Below are 25,364 nucleotides of genomic sequence, written 5' to 3'. Positions count from 1 at the left end.
ATTCCGGTAAATGCTCAAAAAAACCTCCTAAAGCCGTCAAATCAATAAATGTTTAAACCGGCGAGGAAATGTTGTTTCAATCAATGTTCTCTGCTGCAAAATATTTTGGTTTCGGACGCGCATCAGTTCGACGAGCTGCAGAAAAAATATATAAATCAACATTTTCATATAAATTTGGTGAATGGATCGGGTTTTATTATATTCCGCTGATACTTAATTAACTTACAAAAAAACAATAATATTTTATTATTTACAAAAAACAATATTTACAAAAAGTATAATTTTTTTACTTACAAAAATAAGTATACTTAAAGATATATAATATTGTATAATGAACGAGGAAAATATCAACAATATAATTGACGCAATCGAAGATTTAAAAAATAAAAATATAAATTTATCTCCAGATTTAGACACAGATAAAATTATCTCTGAATTTGAAATACTAGCTCAGAATAAACTCGAGCATAGATATGTTTTGCCATCTGAATATAAATTTATAAAGAAAATTCAGTCAGCGATGTATCAGTCGCTGGCAGCCGTTAATGAGGCACAAATTAAGGCTTTTGTTGCCCTATCTATGTATGTAGAAAAGATCAGATCGGAATTATCTGACGAATACGAATCAAGAAAAGTTATTAATGTTCGTGCTAGACAATTAAAAAAATTAGTAAGTGAGAATTAATTTGATCGATTCTGAGAATTAAAAAAAATAAATAAATTTGACTTTTTTATTGTATTTTATCTATTTTTTTATGTCATTTTTTAGGGTGGACAAGATCAAGATCTCACTAGCAGATTTATACTTAATGTTTCACCACGTATATCAAGTAAATATCCTTGTTGACTTGTTAATTTAAAATTAATTCTTGATAATAATCGATTATGACATCGCAAATAAAACGGATTGACCGGTTCTTTTATGATTAAATATCCCGGAGATACGTCCGGAGAAAACGAATAAAGAACAAATCCTTGTTGAGCTCGCTCTGACACAGATGTGTCTGCGCTGTAACTACCATCAATGATATCCGCGTGAAGATTAACCGCGATAACGTCATTTATATTTACGATGCCTGGCGAAATATGCCTTCCTTGTCTTAAGTATTGATGCTGGTTGTAATTTTTTTTTCCCACGCGGTGTGTAATCGCGGAAATAACTCATCAATAGTGTCAGTGACAGATTTTTTTAATTCAGGTGCGGTATAGCCGGGAAATTTATAATTTGGCAGCGTTGCATCGGTCAATTTGTAAGCGTCCATAAATTTTTGTTTATTGCCTGATTTTTCAATAACTTTTTCCTTCTTAATATCTTTCTCATATTTTATTTCATAAGAAACATCATTAATTATTTCTTGAATCATTCTTTGATGATAATATTCCATATCGGATGCAAGTTGATTTAATGTTTCTACGAGTTTGTTAATCTCGCTACATAATAAACTGGATGTGTTAAAAATACACTCCTGAAAATACTGCCGTAATTGTTGTAATATTCTTTTATGTTCTTGATTAATTTCAATAAAATAATCCATCATGAATTTAAAATCAAAAGGTCCAATACGACCTAAGCGTGGAACTGTGCGATAAAAGTACCATTCCATGTAATTTTCATAAAAATTAAAGGTGGTCTGAAGATAATCATCCTTATTGTCAAATCGTATTCCATGATAAAAATAAATAAAACTAATATCGGACCCTATTATATTTGCTGCGAAACCCCCCTTGTCAGTTACATAATCAGATTTTTTAGGTTCTGGTGGCGCTGGTGGAATTGGCGGCGCAATTTCAGGCCATCCTAATACGGTTCTGATTGTGGATTTATAAATATCTACGGTATACGGTGATTTTAACTCAATCATCGACGTTAGCGTTGGTTCGTGTACGGATATTTTTATTCCTGGTTCTTTATCGCCGGTTATATTTTTCACTTTGTAAATAAGTTCCTCGCTGATTTGTTCGATTTGATAACTACCTGTTGGTAGTCCAACGACGGTCCAATCTGGAGTGCCGTCATCGCGATTTTTATTAGCGAAAACAAGCAAATTATTCGATGATAAACCACCAAATGATTCTGATCTAATATTGGGCCAGCTGTAATAGACACGTAACTGTGATAGTGCAATCTCGTTGACGCGAATTGTTGTTGGAAAATTAATGCTAAATTCTGGCTTAGTCGAGCTTGCCGATATCATTGTTGTTACTGACGACGTTGTGTTTGCCACAATCTGCGCTAGTTCCGACATTATTAATATCGACAATCTTTAACATTAGCGAGAATTGGTAATCGGATATAATTCCATCATTGAGACTTTCAGAAAGCAACGATGATAATTTCGAATACGCGGCAGTAACTGTATTTAATTTATTTACATACGAAGATAATTTTTCACTGGTAGACGAAGATATTTTTTTTTGCAATAATACTAAGAACACCCGCGATCATCGTTGACGCAGAAACAGCTATCGTTACAACAACCGGCGCCATCATTGTTACCGCGGATAATATTATGCCCACGCCGGCAATAACCGCGCTTGTCGTATACACAGCTACATCGATGGCAACTAATCTGCGCTGCTATTTTTTTACTTTTGCCATATACACATCTACGGAAAATTTTAGCGAATCCTGCCATGATCGCGCCTGATTATATCTATATGTTGTCATTATTAATTTTGCATCCAACTAAATGATGAGGTATTTCGGCGATAAATTCCATGCACCACCAATAATCTGTTGACGTTGTTGCGGCTGTATCTGGTGGCTCTAACTCAAATGTTTCTTCGGAATCTTTATCTAGTGGAATATTTAAAAATCCAAGAAATCTATCGCTGGTGTGTCTCCATTTATATTTTTTAGCAATAATTCTAAATCTCACCTTGGATAAAATATATAGTTGATACAAGCCGGTAATTGGCGCCGTATACGTAAATGTATTATTTTCTGTGTCCATGTTGCTGATCCCGACACCGTCGTAAATGTTAAATTTATAAATTGATTCGGTGTTGTTGGTGGTGGAAATTTACTAAAACTAGTTTTGGTAATAATTCCAGGAATTAGTGCGTTAGTTCCCTCAAATAAATCGACAGTGGTGTTAATTTTGGTAATTTTTGTGTTAATTTCAGATTTTTTTATTTACTTCGGCGGCTGTCTCATTAATTTCATTAATTTCTTCCTGAGCTTCTAGAAATTCACCTACATGAGCTTTATATTCGGCTCGTTTGATTATATCACCTATTTTAACATTACTGGTTCGTAATTTTCCGTATTTATCTTGAAAAATAGCAACATCGTCAGGATTCATTCCTGCTATTGATAAAAGATTATTAAGATCATCCCGCGTTGCATATTTAGATAAATCAACATCGGTTATTCCCACTTTTCTAAATGCGGATCTCCCATAAATGTCAACCATATTTGTTAGATGTATATTTAAGTACTGTTTTGTGATACGGATCAATTGCACGTGAAATTGCATCAAGAACATTAATTGATTCAGGACCGCATATTGGTGCATCAGTTAACGTCTGCGTTGGTAACGTCGAATACCAAATTGGAATATTTAATTTTGACACGCAATTGAGAAATTCCTTCGGTGGCGCCAACCCGTATGAGTCAAAATAAATAATTTCACGCGGATTTATCGCGTAAGTGACCCAATATGTTCCTGGACCAATACTTGAATCGAGATTTATTATCCCAGATTCGTCGCGGTTCGGTTTGTCCGGAAGTTGATCTCGCATAAATACGCCTCTGAAGAATTTTATTTTTTTGTTTTTTGCTTCGTTGGATAAATCTAAATCTGACATTGGTGTTATCGCGCTAATCTTAGACCGTATCCTAGATATGTTCCTGGTAATCTTAGACCGCGACCTTTTTTTTACCGTATCGCCCTCCAGTTATTTTTTCTAGTAATTTGCTACCTGCGTATCCGGCCGCACCCGTTAATGCGCCTTTTGCTATCAGCGGAGCCGTCGCTGCAAGTATTCCTGGAATAGCTGCTAATAGAGGAAAAAATCCACCAATTTTAATCATATCTTTGATGGCACCGGGACTAAGTTCAACGTGGACGCCGGAATTTGCTAATTTAACCTTGGTAAAACGTCCATGTTGAGTTTTAGTTAAGGATAATTTATTTGGCCCACCTTGAATTTGAGCGTTCTTTAACGTTAATTTTACCCCACAGATTTTGGTCGTCGATGACTGGAGTTTCTTTACCTGACCCGGAGTCAGAGTCACACTAACATGTTCGTATGGCATTTATTATAATTAGTTTGATCTAAATTTAGATTACATTTTATCCACGGGTGCGTCAATGACTCTCATTCGGCCACTAATGCCTTCTAAAATCATAGTTCTATCACTAAGTATTACCGCGATCGCTCTAGCAGGTCCACCTGTGTTAATTCTAGCTTTGAAATGTACGTCAACGACAGATTGTTTTACCAAATCAAGATGTTCCAGTGAAAAATAATAGATCCGGTAACGAGTATTGAAATCTAACTGTGATATTTGTAATCCTGTGTCAATATTTTGATCTCGACCCATATAACTTAATAAGCGATGATACGCACGAGCTGTCGAGACATTTTCAAACTTTATCGATATTTCTTCAGATGGTTCTTGTTGTCCGTTTATTCTTAATGATACCTCGCTAGCGGCAAAATTATCAAATATCATATGACCATGCTGCTGATCATATCTGTTAACGTTTTGAAGAGCAATAAAGATATGTCTGGGTGCAGAAACACCTTGTTGTGAGGCAATACGCCAAGTGAAAATACCGTTAATATCTACATCGATGGAGTCAGTAGTTGTTGTTAACCACGACATAATTGATTTACCACCTTGACCCATGAATGAGAGTAATTTTTGATCTTCAATCAAAGATGGAGTTATTGCTGGCATCCACAGGATAAATTTATTTAATACCACTTTACCGGCATCACCAGCACCAGCACCAGCTTCTCGCCAGATGGCATGATTGCTACCCCTTCGAATAAAAGTAACTATGTGCTTCGCTCCAAAAATAACTTTTCTAAAATGTCTACAAAATCCAAATACATGCGATAATGGAATCGCGCAGGAAAATCTTCTACTATTACCTTGTAACATGGCTTTTCGCGTGGTAAATCCGAGGTTGTAATTGGGATTAATACGTGTGAGTACTGGCACATTAGTAGCGTCAGCGTCGCCAGCAACGTTTCGTGGTATAGCAGAAATATATGCTACATGTTCAGGATGATCAGCATTATCCTTGGCAAACATTATACTAGGACCAGCCGATCTGGTAAAATCGTCTGAGTACCTAGCTAGGCCTATAATTGTTGTAGCAATATCAACATTATCTGTAATTGATTCGATTTCTCTTCCATCAATCATGTATGTGGCGCTCTTAAATAACGCCATAATACCATTATTGACAAATCCGATTTTGAAATCATCCGCGTAGGCGGTATTGTCGGCTTTTAAAATTTCACCAGTAACTTCGATAAATGCCTCAGATGGAAGAAAATATCTGGTTGTGTCATGAACCTGAATTTCAACGCGATTTTCGCTATTGGGATCCACTGCGTAATACGAATAATATTGATAATCACGCACCGACGTGTCCTTACTTACGGGTTCGTCCATGTCGAATGCCTCGTTAGATGTCCGTGCAAACATTTTATTATAAAGATTATCTTCTAAAACGAAGACCATTACCTGATATAAAACTTGTATTTGCTGGAATTTGATGTGTTAATTGTTCTTGACGCGCTATTTTGTTAATTTCTTGATTTACAATTTTATTGACTTCTTGATTTGTTAATTCTGCTAATTTTTGATTTGCCGCGCCATTTATTATTTTACTAATATCGCTAGGCATTACGTCGGTGCTAGGTAATTTAACTGGCTTAGGCGGTGGTTTTTTCTTTCTTCGGCCTACTAAATTTAAAATTTTACCATTGACAGCTTCGAAACCTTTACTAGCTAAATTACCAACGTTAGAGAGAACCTTTTCGCCAATTACTCCTATGGCTTTCATTGCTAATTGTTTAGCGGCGGGTCCAATTTTAGGAGCCACTCTTGTAACAAGACTTGCGACTGTATCGCCTAATCCGTTACCATGAATATATTTGTATACGGGCAATCGAGAATTCACCACGCGAACCTGTACAGGTCTACGTTGATGTTTGTGAATGATCATTATTTATTTACTCTAATCTAATCGACACGTTCATCAATGAGATCTCTATAAATATGAACATCTATGATACCACCACGAAATAATCGTTGACAAATATCTGATGCCTCATAGATTATTTCATGTGAGTTATTTCCGGCTCGCTTCCCTCCCATAAGTACCTCTAGACGAGATGCATCGTTGATAACGCTATCAGGACAAATAGTATTATAGCCGCGGCCGGTTTTGGTTTGTGGTTTGAGAACTTTTTCTCTCATTCTGTATACATATTTTCTAAATCTTTTATATTCTATATCTTCAAGATTAACTGGCTTATTTTTAGAAGCAAAATATAGCGCAGGAATCCAGTCATGATCACCAACCTTATTAAGATATTTTTTATCTAGATATGTTTTTTTTTTATTCTGAAATCCAATTATATGTTCCAAGCCTTCAGGTTATTTAATTTTTTCGAGAGTTTCATTATTAAAAAACAAAGTGGTCATAATATTATGCATCGTTGATTGATCCTGTGGTAAATCAGAAATATCTTCGTCTTCATATTCCTCTTCTTCTTCTTGCTGATCTTGTTGTTGTTGTTGAGCCATTTTCTTTACCTTACTTAATTCATCAAAATTTTTTTTATATCCCTCGTCTTTTAAATTAATTTTAGTTTTTTACTTGCAAAATATACCGCGGGAATCCAATCGCCTAGTTCAAGTTGTTTAGCGGCAGATTTATCTTTTATATATTTTTCTCTCTCTTTATAACCAGCTATGGCAATATTAATTAATTTATCATCGTCTTCGAACTCTTCGAGAGCTTCTTCGGTAAATATATTATGTGGCAAAGGTGGTTGTTTTTTGAGGTTCAGGAAATATTTGTTTTCGTTGAGGTTGCACAGGTGGAGGTTGCAACGATGTTGATTTTGGTAGTGATGCATAAGTATTTACCGCATTAATAAACTTGATATATTCAGGATCATCACCTTTAACCAACTAACATCTTTATATATATAAAAATCCATCTTGCCCAATTTTCACGAGATACACCCTCGACATGTTCAGGTTTCATAAGTTTTTTTTCGTCTATTTATATCATAATTTTCTGCGGTAAATTTAACTAATTCAATTGGTTTCATTAACTTTATATTATTGATAATTTCGTCGGTGAATTTTTCAGCTCCAGAAACTTTACCAGTTGCTTGATCTTCTTCTTCTTCTTCCTGAGATTTATCTGCAGTTGTAGTTTGAGTTACAACCTGAACTACAGGTGCTGGCTGAAGTCGAATTCGTTCCTCAATCTTTTAACACAGGAACAACACCACATTTTTTTTACTTCAGGATCCTTTATATCTCCAAATATAACTTTTTCGGTGGTTTCAGTGACCGGTTTAAATAACTCCGTAGATAATTCACTAAATCCAAGTTTTGCATCTTCGTATGCTCGTATTTTTCTCTTGACAGATTCTCTCACGGGAAGATATGCTTTTATTGCCGCTAATCGCTCTCGTGCTAATCTAGCAGAATGTGGTTCTCCGACGCTCATTATTATTTATGTACAAATGATTTTAATTTATAACTATTTTTATCTTGACCAAATAAATTTGGCCTTGTTTCAAAAACAATTTGTCTGCGCGCTGATGTTTTTTGTGTATATACCATATGCATGTGGGTCTGTTTATGACGAAAATAACCCCTCGTAGCAGCTTTTAGAAATAAAAATAAAGGTTCCCTACGAAATTATTTCTATAGAAGGCTTCATTTTGACGGGAAATCCTGGTCTGTGATTTCTTTCTGCTTTGTTTCAAAAACAATTTGTCTGCGCACTGATGTTTTTTGTGTATATACCATATGCATGTGGGTCTGTTTATGACGAAAATAACCCCTCGTAGCAGCTTTTAGAAATAAAAATAAAGGTTTCCTACGAAATTATTTCTATAGAAGGTTTCATTTTGACGGGAAATCCTGGTCTGTGATTTCTTTCTGCTGCTATATATATATATATATATATATATATATATATATATATATATATATATATATATAGTTAGGGCTTGAAAGGGTGACTCACATTTGAAGGCCCAAACAAATTTATATAGGAGTTTGGTCTTTAATGAACAGTGTTGTTTAATAAATATATTTTCGACATTTACAGGATTAAGGGATGTAACATTACGAATGATTGCCGATGGTGTTGCCGATATATGGGCATACCTTTCCAGAGCATTGGGGGTTCAATCCAACAAAGTGATTTTAGCAGATGATGAACCTTCAAGGAATGCATTACATATTCTTCAGTATTGGAGGGATATTGTTATGAGAGACAAACCTAAATCGCTTATACCAGATTTGATCATTGTAATGGAAACACTTCAGAAAAGAGACGTAGCCGTGGCTTTAAGGAGCTTAAATGGTTTAGAACATAGTAAGTAAATAATAATCAAATGACACAAAATTCCAACAGTGAGTTAGAAAATAAAGTACTGAAATGATCCAATAGCATTGCATTCCTGTATTGGATTAAGACAAAACTGCATTAATTAAAAGGCAGAAAATTCCTTTGTTTGATTAAAAAAGACAGGTTAGTGTTTAGCATGCAAAGCAATATACCTACAATGTTAAAAATAGACATTGACCAATAATGTTAATGGATACAAATTAGATCAAATTTAGTGACCATAAGTAATTCAAACCATTCGGATAACCCAGGTGGAATTTACAGATCAAAAGTGACCAGAGAATATGATCTTAAATACAGTTGTGTATTAGTTCACAAATATGTTATCTGACCATACCTATATTACGATGGATATTTAAGGAAGGTGTACACATTGTTTATCTTCAGGTGTGGTATAATTATTTGTTAATTATCGCTATGAATAAAATTAAAATAAAGAGGCTTAAGATCATTTCATGTTGAGAATTGTTTTTTTTTTCATGCTGAGAATAGAATTCTTTTTCAATATCTGAATTACATTTCAGTCAGATGTAAGCATCCTTCGCTTAACGGAACCGTCAAACCAGAACAATCTAATTATCTGTTTGGACAAAGTGTTAGAGTTTCCTCTTGTGATGACGGATACATGCTGGCAAACCAGAGTTATCTCGTTTGCTCAGAAGAAGGGACCTGGTTAGGAAATTCAACTTGCAGACATGGTATGAAAGCAATAAAATATAAAAAAGGAAAATAAGCCCCGAATGTCAACGCGCAATTTTAAGTGATGTACAGCAATATTATTTGTCATATTATTGACGATATGGCCTCTTACACACGTGTTAAAGGTAATAACAGCCTGTAGGTCTCTAAAAAGTAAACACACACACACACACACACACACACACACACACACACATATATATATATATATATATATATATATATATATATATGTTTGTGTGTGTGTGTGTGTTGCAGTAGGTACTGAAATACAACATACAAGTGTAAATATCAACGTTCGAAAGAAACAAATATATTTCTTAACAGTGAAATATTTATAGATCGAATGTGTAATATAACCTGAATATTGGAAAGTCAAGAAAGAAATAATATAATGCAATTAGGTGTGTCCTGATAAATTAGTTCATTCAATAGATACGCTTTGAAAATTAAAAAGGAAAACATAGCATCTTCAAATATCTTCTTTATAGTCAAACTGATATAATCCTTCACATAAGTCGATAAGATTGATGGTCACCGTACACAGGATTTATAATTTGCTTTGTCAGTAGCTGCGATTATTATTGAATATTGTATTTATATTTCGTTTGATTCGCCACATTTTTATTTTGAACACAGTTAACACCTATTGATTACGGTATGCCCTATTAATGACTCCGGCACTTGAAGTAATACGCTGATTGTATGAATACAAATCCTGTTGAGTGAGTTAGGAGACACGTACAATTTTATTTTATATTACTATTGCCGAAGCAAGCAAATGAACAAACCATCAGCACAGATAATAAGGACATTAGCTTCTCACTAAATGTGTACTCCAACTTGCATCAGTCGGTGTTGATTGTGTAATCAAGTTTAGCTCTTTCTTAAAACTAATTCCGGTGTTTTTCTATTTTATGTCTCTGACTGAATCGAACAGTTCAAAAGGACAATAGCGTTTTCAGTGCGAAATTTATTTTCTTTCTATCAGCAATATGTAGCCCTGAATGCGGCATAAATGGGAAGTGCGTGCGAGACAACGAATGTCGATGTTTAGAAGGATTCTCCGGAAAGACGTGTGACGAGAAAGTCGAATCAGAAGGTAGTTTATTTACTTCTAGCTGTGAAACGGAATGCTAATTATTTTCAATTAGATATATTGTTTCCATGTTTAATATTGTAAGCTAAGCTTTTATTAAGCTAACCACTACCCATGTTTGTTTAATTAATGTAAGTGATGCAAAGTTTGAACAACTTTTCTGAATCTCACTCAAATACACAGTAATTAGATTTGGAGAATTTAATATTGCCCACAAACTATTTCTGGGTAGGAATTTGTGTTCCACTATGTTCTCCTTTAGTCAGAACCATCATTTATTTGGCAATTTAGCTCAAATCCTACTTTCACAAAGGTAGCGATTATGGAGAAATACAATTTGTAGGAGTTTCATACAAAATGATGCTGTTTTGTCAAGGCATGCAAACGATATTATTTAGAATATTTTAAAAGAGAAGCAGTGTAAGGATGTTATGTGTTTTTAAAATAAATACTTTATACTCACGATTTATAGGATTTTGGTTTATGGTGCTTAGTTGCAAGTCCTGGCAGCTATTATATTTACTTAAATTTACTTTCAGCTAACTTTTATGTTTAAATTAACAAGAGACACTCGCTGAAACAAAATAATGAAACGACAAGTGAAATAAAGTTATGCACGAAACAAACAATGAGAGAATTGTCTTGATACGAATTAGCCATTTAATGGAATCCATTATGTTCCCTTTTATTTTGACTTTTCAGGTGAATGTGAATCATTAGCCGATGACGTTAAAATTATTCAGACTGGTGTCGTTCAAGGAAAGTTTTCTCACACAACAGTTGTGGAGATCAGTTGTAATAAATCACAAGCACCCTTCGATGATGAAAAACGTGCAACGTGCAATAATGGCGTTTGGAAACCATGGAAACCTTTTTGTCAAAGTAATGGTGAACGGTTCCTTTGCTTACCGTATTAATCGTACATTTGTTTGATTAAGTTGATGTTATTGTCAGAGATTCCGGAGTCTCATAAATGCGTTTATCGATCGGTGGATTCTGCGTATGTGAATAATGCTCCGAAACTTTGGGCAGAATATAAGTAGATGATAATTCGTTTGTCTTGTGGGTAACTACATTTGGCGAAAAAACATTATAAGACACGTTCATTGCAGTTGGTTTAGAAATTGCTCCAAAATAAAGATATCTACATTATCTGGATGCTTTTCTTCACCGCATTCCCGGAACTCTATGCATTCGTTAGTCCCTTCAAAATTTCGTTTGTGATACCTTTGCACTTTTGGGAGTAGTTATGTATTGACTAGATGGAACTATAAAGTATATGTAATTAATAGTCATTAAATTTCAAGGGACAGTCCTGGTGTATAATCGTTCAGTGTTTGACGTTTCTCCTTTTCCCTCATCACCGGGCGTAGATCAACGTTAGTCACTCATATTGAAATTCTCTATCTTTTTTTTCTTCTGTCTTGAAGGTGAGCTGTTAATCTGTCATGGATGGTTTACTAATATATTTGGCCATATTCTATAAAGCTCGCATGTGGTGGGCCATTGCAGTAAAGGATTTGGTGAAACTGTTTCTTTCCGTTACTCTGTTAGTAGTATCAAATGTCTCTTTGATCACCAACGTTCAACTCGGACGTTTTCCAGACTGTATGAACTGATCTTAAGTTTTGTTTACTCCGATTGTGTGGCTTGGTCCAAAAAGGCCATACGATTTATATCGTTGTTCGTATAGGTGAGCATTCACTATACGTGTCGTTACTTGGTTTCGAATGGTCGCTACTTTTGTATTTGTTATAGGTCCGCTGCTTTATGACAGCATATTATATCGTCATTTGTGTTGTTTATTTCAGCATCTTTTATTAATATCGGTATTGGGTGTTTCTACATAAATCATATATCCTAATGCATCGATCATTGCATACTGTGCATTTGACAATAAGGAAGTCGATGAAACATATGACATCCGTTTGTTTTTAAAGGAAGTGTTATCCATTACCATGACTATATTTCGTAAATTCTGATTATATTGTCACATTGTTCTGTTTTATTCCTGAAGTAGAACTCCATCATGTATACTATGCGTTATTTAGGCCCCCTCCCCCTTACCTAGCAGTTGTGCGATTTGTTTTTCTTCCTTGTAATTTTATTATCATTATTCATATTATTATTTTAGATACGTGTTCACTGCAATCCGTACCAGGTACACTGTACAGCTATAATATTTCAAGAGACAATGTAACCCCTGGTCCGGTTTCGTCTGGTAGACGGATCAAAGTGACTTGTGAAGAAGGATATATTCCAGTTTCCGAAGGTTCGGATGTTAGCATGTGTAAGAATGGTGTTTGGGAACCAGATATTTCGCGATGTGAGAAAAAAGGTAATGTGTGATATAGCATGTTTCGTATACACATACACCTCAACGTCATCTGCAAATATATGTTATTTGATACTTATACTTACAAATGAAATATTTTCGTAAATATTTATTTTTATTTTTTATTGTATGTCAGATTGGAGATTTCACAACAATATTGAACTAATTTTAGTATAAAGGCAGTGAGCTCCACATAACTTAAATCTGTACTAATATCTTTAAAAAACACCCATGTGTGAATGTATGTTCACATTTTAAAGCTGGTAAAATGTTTCCCTTTCAAATTAGCATTAGTGTGTAATGACAGAATTATATAATTGTCAAAGCTATTATATCTGCATTGCTTTTGAAAGATTCTTGCAATTATATTAGCTAACTAACAGGATACAAAAATCTGTATAGAAATAAATTCATATATTATAAGTAAGGAGCCAGATCACACTATCTAGAATTTCTGATGATAAGTTACTAAAGACAAAGGCTTTCATTTGTCATCGGTCTTATATATTGCCCATGCCAAGAGTTAACATTTCTCTTAGCGATCTTACCTATAAATTACATACTTCTTAACGTTTTTCCAATATTGACTGAGGAAGGTTTATGCACACGTTGGCAAATTAAGTGACCCTAATTTGGAAAAGTTGATACATACGTACCAGTGAAGATATATTTTGATTTAAAGCACATATAAATGTTAAGTTACGCATACTTTATGATCTTATGTTTCCTATTCGTTAATCAGTTTTGTCAGATATATTTGCAAAAATAATTCGGTTGATTACTTCATCTCTCTTAGGATGTCTTCGTTTATTTACAAGCATTTCCATGCATTTGTGCAGTTTCATGTGGTGCTCCAAGCATACGAAATGTGATAGTCGACCCATGGAAGGAGACTTATGCAGTAAACGAAAACGTCTCTCTGACTGGGTGTTTGGAAGGTCTTCATCTTGTTGGGGAGCGATCTCTTTTGTGTCTTAAAGATGGCTCGTGGCATGGGAATGCACAATGTACATCATGTAAGTAACAAGAAATTAAATTTGACCGTTTTACTGCCGCTATTATAAACGTGATAATTGAACCGCCACCAATGTTCATCACGTTAAAATGTATCGAAAAGTCTGGACGGACATTACATTGCGATAGTAGTGCAGATGTGTTCAAAGAGGACCAATCATATTCTTGCATTTAATCCATTATGAGACATGAATGAACATTAAGATCTTCAATTTATAATTGATACGGTGAGTAGTAAAGGGGGTAGGATTAGCCTCAATGGGAATTAGCATTAAAAACACCCTTGGGTCCGATTAGCCTCAAGGGAAATTTAACATGGAGAAAAATCGTGGGTAGGATTAGCCTCAAGGGAAATTAACATGGAGAAAATTGTGGGTCAGATTAGCCTCAAGGGAAATTTAACATGGAGAAAAATCGTGGGTCAGATTAGCCTCAAGGGAAATTTAACATGGGAATAAATTGTGGGTTAATATACGTACAAGGGAAATTAACATGGGATTTTTTTTTTTAAAAAAAAAGGGGTAGGCAATGGAAAGGCTATCTCTTTTCGAGATATATGGCTGGCCCTGAAAAGGGCCTTTGGTTTATGTTAATATGCCCTTAACATAAAGGGCATTTGCGACATCTTCTTGTCCTCAAACTTCGTCTTACAGCAGGGCCATACATCAGAGTCCTCTTGAGGCAACCTTGTCTCTCTATATAGACTCTTCTTATCCACAGGCTGCTGCTGGTCCTGTGGACAACGGTCCACTTGGATCGGACATACATGAGCATGTCCGTCCTGAACATCATTGTTGACACAAGGGTTGAAGATTCAACGTCGGTCCACATGTTGAGGCTCCGAGAATAGGTGAATCAATGCAGTGAACTGCGCTTATTTATAGGGACAGAAAGGATTGAAACGGATTGAGTTCATTCACCAATCCGAACACGCGTTACAGAATTCAGTCAGCCCGCATCCAATCCGAAGAGAGCAGTCTGTGACGTCACGTAGTCAATATAGATTCGCTAGCGCTTGTGTGCAGTCAATCTATGCGACAGTGATTCAACATGACGGAAACTCAGAAAACGATCCAATGGGGTGCACCAGCAGGGGAGACCGCCCAAGGGAACCCGGACTTACTTTCAGAAGAGGTGAATTGGGATTTTGTGGATTTTCTCTCCTCGCAAGAATTTGTTCCGGAACCTGTGTTACCTTCTTCATTACCGCAAGTGGAGAATTTTAGACAGAGACAGAAAGAAGAATTGGAGAAATTTATACAACGACAAAAGGAAGCCGAACAAGTTTTTCTCCTACAGCAACAGCAGCAAGAAGAAGAGGTAAGAAAAAAACAACAGCAACAACAGCAAGAAGAAGTAGCAGCAAAGAAACAAGAGGGTGAAAATCAAACGGTCACGGTACTGTTGGACATTTTAGCGGAGTTAAGAAGTCTGAAACAAATGTATCAGACTTCTTTATCACGACCGAAGAGAATACGACCTTCCCGAGCTAAACACGTTAACCCTGTGACTAAGCCTACCGTACCACCCTTAGTGATTTCAACCCAATCATCAACATTACGCAGTTCAGAAGTAGGCCTTGGCCGTGGCAAAGGCATAAGGCAGTTAAAGTTGATTGGTTAAACTCACCCTTGCACCGAAATAAAAAAGGCCCTTTTCAGGGCCAGCCACATTTCTCGAAAAGATATACAATTTCAATTTGCCAATAACTCAAAAATAAACCCACCCATTTTACCCTTATGGTACGTGTCTGTGTATGAGTGCGTGAGTGTACGTTCTTATTTTAAAATCATAACTCAAAGACTCTTACCTTATATCATTCATTTATTCTTTTATCCATTTTTTACAATCCAATTCACAATTCACAACACAACACTTTAATAAAAAGTTCATTGACTTCTTCTTTTTTTAGTCTCTCTGTTTTTTTGAATTTCTTCACCTTCATTCCCTCTTCTTTCCTCTCATTTTCTTCCCTTCTTCTCTTCTTCTCGTGTTTCTTTGCCTCTTGTAAATAGAATTGTCTTTTTTCTTCCTCGTCTTTCTCTGAAGAATCCCTCTCTTCGTCCGAAGAATCCCTCTCTTCTTCTGAAGAATCCTTCTTTTCTTCTGACTCCTCTTGTTTCTTTTTTGGGCAATATGGAGACCAATGTCCTTTTTCTTTACAATAATAACAGGTATCTTGACTTTTGTCTTTTTTAGTCCCTGTTTTCGTTCTTTTTTGACGGTCTGGACACTCTGAAGACCAATGCCCTTTCTTCTGACAGATATAGCAAGTATCTTGACTTTTATCTCGAAAGGAAGGAGAGTAGTCCGTAGGCTGGTCTGAAGAGAATTTTCTAATGACCCCTCGCAAAGCTCTGACGAAACGTTCGATTTGGTTAGTCTCTTCCATCGTTGTGCTCGGCTGGAGAGTGAAATGAATAGTGAAAGAACAAGACACACACCCTTTTATATACGCTAGTCTGCCATGACTATAACTTAGTCTATGGTGTTTGAACTTGAGTCATTTGACGTTTTTCACTCAAGATGAAACGATCCCATTCATTTGAGAGGAAAGAAAAAGAAAGCAAGAGGCAGAAACGTGATCTATCGCCTCGTACCAGGGCTGAAATCTTGGCACAAATTCATGCCAGTGATTTTGAAGAGGACATGAGTGAACCAGAATCCGAACCCTCTAAACCAAGTTTGTCACCCTTACTCAACCCTGAAAAATACTATTCCATTCGAGAGACGGAAAAGCGCTCCTCTAGAAAATTTAGAACTACGGCTTACACCTACACGGTGAAGTTTAAAGATTTCAAGGCCGACGTACCCTTGGAGAAAGCAGAAGGGTTTATCACCGAGATGTGGGATTCTTTGCTCACTTCACTCAAGCGACAATGTCAACCCAAAGAAGACGATCGCTTGACACTATCCATAGATCACGACGGTTTGAAATCCCCTGTTTGGATCGAGTTTAGCAGACCCGCAGAACTAACCCCTTCCAAAATCATGGACAAGATTCAACACGTACAACAATCTAATGACCAGTTTGACATCACCGATGGTAAAGCCACACTGAAAATGGCTCACGTCTCTCTTCCTCAAGGGACTGGACAACGCAATAAGGTGTTATTGGTGAACGAACTTCGCAGTACCAAAAAGAGCCTCGTCCAAATTCACAACCCTCAAGACCAGATGTGTTTAGCCCGTGCCATCGTGGTGGGACGAACCTATGCCAACAAGAACGACACGGTAGAATGGAAAAGAGCCTGGAAAACTATTCGACAATCGGACCGAGCCAAACAACGAAACGAAGCAGAACTCCTGTTGCAACAAGCTGGCCTGTCCAAAGATGCACCCTGTGGCATTCCTGAAATGCAAAAATTGCAAGATGTCCTAGCTCCACGCTACACCTTGAAAGTGCACCCTCAAGAAGTGCGCGGACCTCTGTTGTTTCGAGGCCAAGACTTTAAGGACGAAAAATACATTCACCTTTATCATCACGATGAACATTTCGATACCATTACCAGTATCACTGGATTCCTGGGATATGTTTATTATTGTGAGAAATGTGACCGTGGTTATAATAATCGAGAGCAACACAAACATTGTGGATCGAAATGCCGAGGATGTTTGGCTTCTTCACCCTGTCTGAGCGAAGAACCAGTGCCTTGTTCCACTTGTCTGCGCACGTTTGTCAGCCCTACCTGTTACCAACAACATCTGAAAACGCAAGGTTCACAGAAGAAATGTGCTTGTCAACTCCTGAGATTGTGCCCTACGTGTGAACAAGTCATACGTACCAATAATACCAAGGCACACGTATGTTCAGGAAAGAAAAAATGTCACATTTGTCACCACATCGTGGACTTGGAACACCAATGTTACGTGCAAAAATACCAACCCCCACCAGAGAAAGAGGACGGTCACAAGAAGAAAGGCAATTTCATCTTTTTCGATTTCGAATGCATGCAAGAGACTGGCATTCACATTCCTAATTTCTGCGTGGCTCATCGAGCGTGCGAGAAGTGCATTCAAGAACCTATCTTCAGTCATTGCCCTCACTGCAGCAAGATTCCCGGAGAGCGTGAAAAAATCTTTCGAGGACCAAAGACGCTAGACGATTTCGCTCGATGGGTCTTAGACCCCATCGACAAGACATGGAGCAAAGAAGACATCGAACGTTACCGAGATTGTCATCGCCATGCCACGGTGATGGCTCACAATTTCATCGGATACGATGGACAGTTTCTTCTCAGATACTATACGGAACATGGCACCGAACGTCCTAAAGTGACTTTGAACGGAGCCAAAATCATTTTCATGCAAGTGGGACAAGTACAGTTTAAAGATTCGATGAGCTATTTGGCCATGCCTTTGAGTCGAATGCCTAAAACGTTTGGAATGACAGAAATGGCTAAAGGGTACTTTCCACACTTTTTCAATACGGAAGCCAATCAACACGCCGTTCTACCCCATTTACCTGAGGCTCACTATTACGACCCCGACAACATGCGTACCGAACAACGAGAAGCTTTCTACGCTTGGTACCAGGCTCACGCCTCGGACCCTTTCGACTTTCAGGAAGAAATGCTAAAGTATTGTCGTTCCGACGTGGACATTTTACGGCGTTGCTGTGGAAAATTTCGAGAACTGTTCATGGAACACGGAGGGGTCGATCCTTTGAAAGAAGCTTGCACCATTGCCAAAGCGTGTTCCTTAGTGTACCGCCAACGATTCATGCCTGAAAACACCGTGGCTGTCATCAGTCCTCAAACGACCCACTATGTCAAACGTCAATACTCGGTCAAAGCCCTACGTTGGTTACATTACTTGTGCGACAAGGAAGACAAGTGGATTCAGCATGCCCGCAACGGAGGGGGCGAAAAGACCATCGGAACGTATTCGGTTGATGGCTGGGACTTAGAAAACCCCAAGATCGTGTACGAGTTTAACGGTTGCTTATTTCACGGATGTCCCGTCTGTTACCCTGACCGTGACACTAAAAATCAGTTTTTACAACGGACCATGGAAGACCTGTACCAGGACACTTGTCAGCGGCGCCTAAAGTTAGAACAGCAAGGATACCAAGTGGTGGAAATGTGGGAACACGAATACGATCACCGTTTGAAAATCGATCCCGAGTTTAAACGTGCCGTGGAAAGTTACAAGCTGATGGACCCCCTAAACCCGAGGGATAGTTTGTACGGAGGAAGGACCAATGCCACCTGTTTGCTGTACCAAGCCGACGAAGAGAAAGGAGAAGAAATCAAATACTTGGACGTGTGTTCGCTGTATCCCTACGTGTGCAAATATTGTCGCTTTCCTGTAGGGCACCCGCAATTGCTGACGGAACACATCGACCTGAAAAACATTCGACAATACGAAGGCTTGATCAAGTGTAAAGTTTTGCCTCCCACGAACCTATACCATCCCGTCTTACCTCACCATTGTCAAGGCAAACTGATGTTTCCCTTGTGCCGTACTTGTGCCGAAACGTGCAACCAGGACCAACCTTGCCATCACAGCCAGGAAGAACGGGCCTTGACGGGAACCTGGGTCAGCGTAGAATTGTTCAAAGCTCTGGACATGGGATACCAACTGTTAGAAGTGTACGAAATTTGCCACTTTCCCAAGACACAACAATACCACAAGGGTGACCCTACTCAGAAAGGCATTTTCGCCGACTACGTGGATGCCTTTTTGAAACTGAAGCAAGAAGCCAGCGGCTATCCTTCCTGGTGTCACACTCCCGAAGACCAAATAAAATTCAAAGAGAAATACTACGAACAAGAAGGCATCACTTTAGACCACATCGAGAAAAACGAAGGTAGGCGATCGTTTGCCAAAGTGATGTTAAATTGCTTGTGGGGTAAAATGGCACAACGACCGTGTTTACCCAAGACGGAATATTTGACAGAACCTTCCCGCTACTTCCAAATGATTCACGACAAAACCAAATACATGAAATACGTGGACGTCGTTCGAGAGAATTTGATCTTGGTCAATTACGAAGAAGATCTGGACTTTGTACAAGACGACCCTTTTGGAAATGTCATCATTGCGGCTTACGTGACAGCTCATGCTCGCTTAAAATTGTACGAAGCTTTAGAACTGTTAGAAGAACGCGTCCTGTACTTTGACACGGACAGTTGCATTTACATCCATCACCCGATTCAACATCACCCTGACATCGAAGGAGACCGTTTAGGAGCCTGGACAGACGAGCATCCCGACGACAAGATTCTAAGTTTCGTCAGTGGTGGTCCCAAAAATTACGGCTACGAATACCGGGACAAACAAGGAGAAGTGCACACGACGTGCAAAGTGAAAGGATTGACTCTGAATCATCGTACCAGTCGAGTGGTCAATTTTGGGGTATTGAAAGAAGCCTTGCAATCGGGAGAGGATGGAAACTTTAAAGTGACCACCTATCAACCGAACAAGATTGTACGTTTACCCACTCACCACATCGTCAGTCGGCCCTTGGAAAAAGTCTATCAAATCGTGTACCAGAAGCGAGTGTGACTTCCCAATCACTTTACGTTGCCGTACGGTCACGTCGGTATTGGTCTGTATATAAAAAAAGGAACCCTAGGCAAGATCGATAGTTCATTGTGACTACCAAGACCGAGCGAACAAGATGAATACTTTGAAAGAGGCATCGTTCCAGTTTGGGGATTGTAAGAAAGTTGTATCTTCCTCTAGTGTGACTAATATTGGATGGATAAGATCCATGCATTGCGACGGAAAATGTCCGGAAGGAAACTGCGATTGTCCATGTGGTTACCATTGTAATTGCGTAACGGAGTTTGCAGATGAGTGCGATTGTGAGCCTTGCGATGGATACGATGCTGTACCTTGTGACCTGAGCGATGCCGTAAAGCATCATGGGAACTTTAGTGTCCCTACCCCTATCATGGAAAGTGATGCTGTGCGTGTCAAACCTGTGGGATGCGAAAGCGATGCCGCTCGTCCTCTTGGACATTTTACTGGGTTTCGTTTTAAAGGGGAATGTTCACCTTCATGTCTACCCCCCTACGGATGTCATCCAGCCCTGAACAAACTCCTGCCCATGTCACTCAACCCTCATCGAAACGAACCTGTGAAAGACGAATATTCGTTCCCTGTGCGTTTGTCGGAATACTGCGACTTTGAAAATCGTCTTCAATCGTTCAAAGGAAAATGGCCAAAGTATCTGGGAGGACCGACCCCCGAAGAATTAGCCAGAGCCGGATTTTTCTACTTGGGCGAAGGAGATAAAGTCAAGTGCTTCAGTTGCGGTGTGTCACTTCACCACTGGGAACCGCAAGATTCGGCCTACGTAGAACATGCTCGATGGTCACCGAATTGTCATTACTTACCCTTAGTGGGACCGAGACATTGAAGTAACTTCTTACCATAATAATCTGTTCATGGATACTTTACAAGAGAACATTCGTGCTTTGCCTGTGGAGTTGAGAGAACGCATTTACCGAGAGCTGGTCAAAATACAAGTGAAACGTAAAGAACAATTGCATCCGTTACGTCACCGGTGTTTGAACCACTGGTACCTGAAGGCTATAAAAGGATTGATTCAATTGAAAGTGTTCCATCGGACAGACATTGATCAACGATCCTCTAGTTTTAAAAAGGATTGGTTTGGTATGGACGATTGTAGTTACATCATTGTAAACGTACTGCATCGAATTCCAGAGGAAGAGTTAACGAATTACCAACATCTTGAACACAATGTCAACTTAGTGAAAGAGGAAACTTCTGAACGAATTGTAATGTGTAGATTAGTGACTCAACGATTTAAATTCGACACTGAAGTGAAACCATGTTTGTGCAAAGAGTACATTTCTTGTGTCAGACCAAAGAGGATTTAGTATGACCTATTCATGGATACTTTGCTAGAGAACATTCGTGCTTTGCCTGTGGAGTTGAGAGAACGCATTTACCGAGAGCTGGTGAAAATACAAGTGAAACGTAAAGAACAACTGCATCCGTTACGTCACCAGATCTTTAACCACTGGTACCTGAATGGTATAAGAGAACTGATTCGTCAGAAATTGTTTCAGTGGTCAGACCTTGTTCAATACTTCCAGGCCCCCGATGATTCACGTGTTGATCATTTTGGTTACTTCGAGATTCACCTAGAGCAACCCATTGAGGAAGACCAGGTAAAGGATTACCAACATTTGTTACGTGGAATCTACTTAGCGGAAGAGGAAACTTCTAATCGAACTCTGACGTTTCGGTTACAGTATGCAAGATTTACATTCCCAACTGGAGAACGAAGATCTCTGGCTAGAAAGTACGTGTATTCTTTTCGAAACAAAGAGACTATAAAAACAGGCTGTTATGCCACGACTTATGTCGTATGTCATCCAACAGATTCCGTGGAAGGAACTCAATGACCATATTCAAACCGTGGATCATTACCATCAATTATTACAACAACTGTATCCATTCAATTTGGGACGACAAGTGGTGTGTGTCTTAGTGACTTGTTTTTTGGGATTTCGTTTACCAGCCGATTCTTTGTGGACTCTTTACGATCAGTACTTACCACATCCCCCATGGCCTTAAATGGTCACGAAAAACTCCTTTTGCTCAAAGCCTTGCGTTTTCATCTGGATACTTTTCGACCTCAACAGGAAAAAAAGATTCGTCAACTTTTAGCTACCCAAGACGTGTATGACGATGTGTGTGTAGCTTGTGACTTACATCCCCATTGGACAGATGTCCGTGCCTGGAAAGAATGGGGTTTTGAGGCTTGGACCCAAGAAGTGGCCCAGTATGCACGAGAGTTGTTCAAGGAAAAAAGTTACTTTTCAACCCGTGTTAGTGACGGTGCCAGAAGAACCCGTCACCCAGGACAGGACTGTCGTGGACAGGCCTGAAAGACCCTTTCGGGAGGACACTTGTGTGACCTTACCCCCTGTTGAACTGGTTAGAACATTACCCAAAACATGTTGTACAGACACTTGTGTTTATTCCACATTCATCGTTATCATGTGCCTTTTATCCTTGTACTTAAGCCTTTGGCTTTTATGTATTTTTGTCTTTCGTATTCATGTTTGAAACATTCAATAAACGTGTTCTGAAAAAGTATATAAACTCTTGTCTTGTTTGTTTTCGTGTCACAAGTGACATTTCTCACACCATGGCTACCTCTACTGTCTCTGCTCCCTCTTCCTCTACTGTCAAAGTCATCGACGAACACTTAGATCGTGCCAGTTGGGAGGCTTTGTATCTTCGCTATCCCTTTAACATGCTCATTGCTGGACCTAGCGGTTCAGGCAAAACCGAATTCGTCAAACGTTTGATCGAACATAAACATCATTTGATCGATCGGCCCCCTCAACGGATCGTGTGGTGTTACAAAGAGTGGCAATCGGCGTACAGTCTCTTACGAGAAAGTCAAGGAGATTCCATCGTGTTTGTGGAAGGCATTCCTAAAGAAGACGACGGCATCGTCTCTGACTCCCGTCAAACCCATTTGGTCATTTTCGACGACATGTTAGGAGAAGACGAAGAAGAAATTAAATTGTGGTTCACGCGCAAAGGGCATCACCGTAATGCCAGTGTCATTTACATCACCCAAAATTTGTTTCAACAAAGTAAAGCCCATCGCACCATCAGTCTCAATGCGCATTACGTGGTCTTGTTTAAAAGCCCTCGAGATAAATCGCAAGTGCAAGTCTTAGCCAAACAGTTAGGAACGCCTTGGCTGACTCAGGCGTACGACGATGCCACTCAAACGCCACACGCCTATTTACTCGTCGATTTGAAACCTACGACTCCCGAGGATTTGCGATTTCGTACCCACTTGTTTCACCACTGGTGCCAAGACGGAGGGCCTGTCCTGTACACGTCTCCGTCCTCGACTTCATTTCACTCCCCATGAAAAAAAAATCTATAAAAACCTCAGACCCTTTTTCGTCTGTCTCACTCACAGTGTGAACATGACGTCCCTTCAGTCGCATCTTCCCGTCAAATTGATTCGTGCCTTGTATGGCATCAGTCGAGAAAAAGATCCACAAACACGAACTCGTGTCTTAGAAGCTAGTCTCAAAGAAGTCTTACGATGGTTCACGGTGACGGCACGTCAATTACTCCAAGGAATCATTCAGATTCCTCATCAAACCCAACGCTTTTTCGATCGAAACAAAGTCGCTTTGGTCCAACTGGCCGATCCCCGCATCGATACTCAAACCAAAAAACAAATCATTTTGAAACCTGGAGGGAGCGGTACTCTAGGAGGGGTCATCATTCGCTCACTCTTAAGATGGGATCCTAATGCCCTCAAAGTTATCCCCAAGACAAAAGTCCAACGAAGCCCCAAGAAGAAAAAGAAAAAGACCAGGTCCCCAAGAAGAATAACTTCTCCAGTGGCAGGACCCTCCTCTTACCAGACACCACCACCCCGGAAAAAGAAAAGAAGCCCCCAGAAAAAGAAACAGAGAAAAAGTCCTCAGAAAAAGAAAAGTCCACAGAAGAAAACTAGTCGCAAGAGAGGCACTTCGGCCAGGACGCAACCTTACACTCGCAAACCACGACCTGCCACAGCGGTGACTGCGTCTCCGGCAGCCTCACGTTTATCCACTTCTCCGTTGATGTCACCAGGAACTGAAGAGTACTTGGAGACGTTGATCACACCAAGAACTTCTCCGTTGATGACCCCCAAAAGAACTTCCCCAGTGGCAGGACCTTCCAATTTAGCGGCAGTGAGTGCTGCTCACAAAGTACCTTCTCCCAAAATCAAAGTCCATGAAAGATCGGGCATGTTACAAAGTTTACTGGATTTGTCCAAGCAAGAACTGGCTCGATTTAGTCCGTTACGTACCCCTGCACGACGTGTCATGCCTGTCCTCAAACTGATACGACGTAAAGACAATCAATGGCGACGCGTTCCAGTATAAAAAAGGCCTGTGACCGAGTAGGGTATCAGTGTTTTTAGGTGCTCCTAAAGACTCAAAGATGTCACCCTCCAGAAAACCCCAAGGAAAGAAAAGGAAAGGACTGCCACCACGTTTAGCCAAACATGGGGACCTGTTATCTGTCCTGTCCAAAGCTTCTCCACCCCTACGAAAAAAACTCATTCAAACAGCCTCCAAAGAGGTCATCGATACCGTGTGCGAATGTTGTTTGAACGTTTTGAAAGGCACGATCCCTTTGTCCAAACACCAGAAACAATGCTTAGGCAAACATCGTCACGTTCTTCGGAAAATGGTTCAAAAGAAAATTCCCATTCGTCAAAAAAAGAATATGTTAGTCCAACGTGGAGGTATTTTACCTCTCTTGTTAGGCCCCATACTGAAAGGAGTCTTGGGAACCATGTTGGGAGGACTGGTGGGAGCAAGATAAAAAGGCCCTCGGAAGTCCCAAGATCTCAGAATCGACCCCTGACAACCCCATGGAAGGACGAAAACTAGCTTTAGTGCCTTACAAACGATGGATGGAATACCATCGGTGGCAAGAACAACGCACCCTGCATTTACCTCCCAATCCCAATTTGAGCGAGATGTCCCAGTTACAACACGAATTGCAATCCTTGATGGATCGCCAAGATTTGTCCGAAACAGAAAAATCGCAAAAGTACGGTCAACTCTTGCAAAGA

General features: G+C 39.1%; 1 protein-coding gene across 7 annotated transcripts in view; it reads left to right on the top strand.

The window, feature by feature from the left end:
- Positions 1-25,364, top strand: part of LOC149794503 (sushi, von Willebrand factor type A, EGF and pentraxin domain-containing protein 1-like) — a 184,760-nt gene that overhangs the window by 139,510 nt on the left and 19,886 nt on the right. For 4 of the 7 annotated variants that reach the window (XM_089968753.1, XM_089968751.1, XM_089968748.1 and 1 more), the window contains 6 exons: positions 8,325-8,594; positions 9,152-9,325; positions 10,318-10,428; positions 11,128-11,313; positions 12,560-12,763; positions 13,600-13,776. In XM_089968753.1, the coding sequence (XP_089824879.1) occupies positions 8,325-8,594; positions 9,152-9,325; positions 10,318-10,428; positions 11,128-11,313; positions 12,560-12,763; positions 13,600-13,776 (1,122 nt within the window). Of the gene's footprint in view, positions 1-8,324; positions 8,595-9,151; positions 9,326-10,317; positions 10,429-11,127; positions 11,314-12,559; positions 12,764-13,599; positions 13,777-25,364 lie in introns of those variants that run through there. The other 3 variants (XM_089968749.1, XM_089968752.1, XR_016423037.1) reach the window with 3 other exon arrangements.

This window comes from Sinohyriopsis cumingii, chromosome 8, assembly GCF_028554795.1.
Source record: "Sinohyriopsis cumingii isolate HCF-2022 chromosome 8, ASM2855479v2, whole genome shotgun sequence".
NCBI classification, from domain to species: Eukaryota; Metazoa; Mollusca; class Bivalvia; order Unionida; family Unionidae; genus Sinohyriopsis; species Sinohyriopsis cumingii.
Note: the sequence above shows the minus strand (reverse complement) of the source record. Positions and strands in the feature narration are given on the sequence as shown.